The sequence below is a fragment of the Myotis davidii genome, unplaced genomic scaffold (assembly GCF_000327345.1).
Source record: "Myotis davidii unplaced genomic scaffold, ASM32734v1 scaffold586, whole genome shotgun sequence".
NCBI classification, from domain to species: Eukaryota; Metazoa; Chordata; class Mammalia; order Chiroptera; family Vespertilionidae; genus Myotis; species Myotis davidii.
In genome coordinates, this window is record NW_006296809.1 from 702,196 (window position 1) to 704,771 (window position 2,576).

General features: G+C 59.9%; 1 protein-coding gene across 3 annotated transcripts in view; it reads right to left on the bottom strand.

Moving 5' to 3' along the window:
* The window catches only part of NADK (NAD kinase), a 20,324-nt gene that overhangs the window by 6,341 nt on the left and 11,407 nt on the right, over positions 1-2,576 (bottom strand). For all 3 annotated transcript variants that reach the window (XM_006772535.2, XM_015569696.1, XM_015569697.1), the window contains exon 3: positions 1,147-1,230. In XM_006772535.2, the coding sequence (XP_006772598.1) occupies positions 1,147-1,230 (84 nt within the window). The remainder of the gene's footprint in view (positions 1-1,146; positions 1,231-2,576) is intronic.

A 2,576-nucleotide genomic window follows, 5' to 3' on the forward strand; every position in this document is an offset into this window, starting at 1 on the left:
GCTGACTTGTTCACGGGTGCAGCCCACAGCACACCTCTGCGTGAGCACTCAGATGGCCCTCAACTGTTACAGCTAAAAACCCCCTTTAAAGCCAGTTGCAGGATCTGGGGTCAGTGACATGCCTCTGGTAACCATGGTGAACACATCACTACACGCCTGTGCACCAGAATGCACAGCACCCAGGACCCAATGTACCCGGGCCTGGTGGTGACGAGGGGTCGGTGGTGAGGAGGATGTGCATGGGTGGGGGCAGGTGGGAAATCTATGTACCTCTCCCTCAATTTTGCTGTGAACCTAAAACTGCTCTAATAATTTTTAAAAATATGTTTTTATTGATTTTTGAGAGAGAGAGAAGCGGCGATGAGAAACAACAGCTGCTTCTTGCACGCCCCCTGCTGGGGGCTGAGTCTGAAACCCGGCATGTGCCCTGATGGAAGCGAACAGGCCAGGATGGCGCTCCACCCATTGAGCCGCTCTGGCGGGGCCAGGCTGATTAGCGTTTAAACATGTCTCCTTGGCCCTAACCGGTTTGGCTCAGTGGATAGAGCGTTGCCCTATGGACTCAAGGGTCCCGGGTTCGATTCCGGTCAAGGTCATATACCTTGGCTGCGGCCACATCCCCAGTGGGGAGTGTGCAGGAGGCAACTGATCGATGTTTCTCATCGATGTTTCTAACTCTCTATACCTCTCCCTTTCTCTCTGTAAAAAAATCAATAAAATACATATTTCAAATATGCTTTCTCTTTTAAACAAACAAACACATCTCCTCGGCCACGCGGCCACTGCAGGTGCGCAGCCCTCGGGCGGCTCCAGAGCAGCTGTGGGAACAGCACCTGCGCGGCATCATCTCCTCCAACAAGTCACTCAGATTCTCCAAATACAACGTCTTGCATTTTAGTAACAATTAAAGGAGAAACATTTGCCCCACCAAGTGTGTGAGTATAAAATACGGCATTTTCTTCCTACATTTTTTACTGAAAAATCAAATCAAATCAAATCAAAACTGGGCATACTTGCCCCCCCCGCCAGGCACTGGAGACACCCACTTAGCGGCGTCTCACTCAGCACCAGAGCCTCCACACACAGCGACCCCCCTGGACGCCGGGCAGGGAGCGCCCCCCAACCCCGCCCCCCACACACACTCACATGATGGTCTGCGGGTTCTGCAGCACACAGGCCTTTGGTCCAAAAGTGGTCACGGGGCATGGCCCGTGCAGAGAGCGGGTCCTCCTGTGGAGAGAGCACAGCAGGTGATGGCGTGTGGCTCAGGGCAGCTTGCATCAGCGTCTCGGAAACGCTTTCATCCAAATGGCAGCCCTTGTCCTGTGTGGTCCCGGAGGACGCCGCCCTGGGCTGTCCAGGTAGCACAGCCACTGGAGACACCTGGGCACACCTGGCACCAGCCTCAGAACCAGGACCCACCCCAGAACAGGGCCCTGACCTTGGGGACGGCCTGGAACCTGGGCCTGTGCAGGCTGCCTGTGGGCCTGAGGCTGCAGGAAACCATCCCTGGGACCCTAGACGCTAACAGGGACCCCCCCTCTAGCCACCTGTCAACAAAGACGACGCTCCTGAGCGCCCCACTTCCCAGGAACTGAGAGGTGACAGAATCACAAGCCTCCGGACGAGGGCACTGCAGCCAGCACATCCTGGGTGCCTCGGTGCCCTCCCTCCTCTCAGCCTTGGGGGACTAGTGCCCGCCCCACCAGGAGGACGCCTGGGTTGGCAGAGCAGGGGGATGCCCCCCCGCCCCCCCCAGCCTCCAAGGATCTCACGGCTCTTCCACAAGGACAGCCACAGGGAGCTGGTCTCACTGCTGAGCTCAGGGCTCCATACCCTCCTCCTCAGCACACAGAGCAGGCTCCCTCCTGGGCAGCAGCCACCTGTACCCAGGTCTGGCTCAGGGCTGGAGCTCACAGCCCCCAAGGCGAGCACGGAGCCACACCAGGGCCTCGGGGACAAAGAGCTTGGAAATGGGTCTGCAGCGGATTTGCTGAGTCAGTGTTAGCTGGGGCGGGGCGTTCTCCCCTCCCATGCTGACACCCACAGGCCCTCGCCAGGCTCCCTGGCCTCTGCACCAGAAAGAAGGGTGTGTGACACACGCCCACGGAGCCAAGCCCAGAGCCTGCGGCCGGGAGCCTCGCCGCACCTCGTGGCCTGGGTGCGGAAGGCCAGCAAAACTCAGGAGGAAGGCGCCTGGGAGAAGCTGCCTGGCCCAGTGGCTCCGGCTGCCCTCCCCCCGACGCGGGTTAGGACTTTCTACCCAGAAAACCCTGCCAGCACCCGTCGCCGCGCCACACCCAGTGAAGGCGCCGTGGGCTCCTCCACCTCACCTGGCACTGCCATGCGCTACTCCCAGGATGCCCCTGGCCTGTCAGACGCGGCCCAGGCTCCAGAGGCAAAGTTACTGTGGCAGCTTCCCCCGGAGCCCTGGTGTTTACTGTTCCGGGAACAGAGCCGTGCCCCCAGGTGTCATCACCTCGCCTGCCCGGCAGGTCGCACGCCGCTCTGCACACTGTGACTCAGGGTCTTGTGCAAGAGCAGCACGGCCGGCCGGGGGTGGAGGTAGGGACACT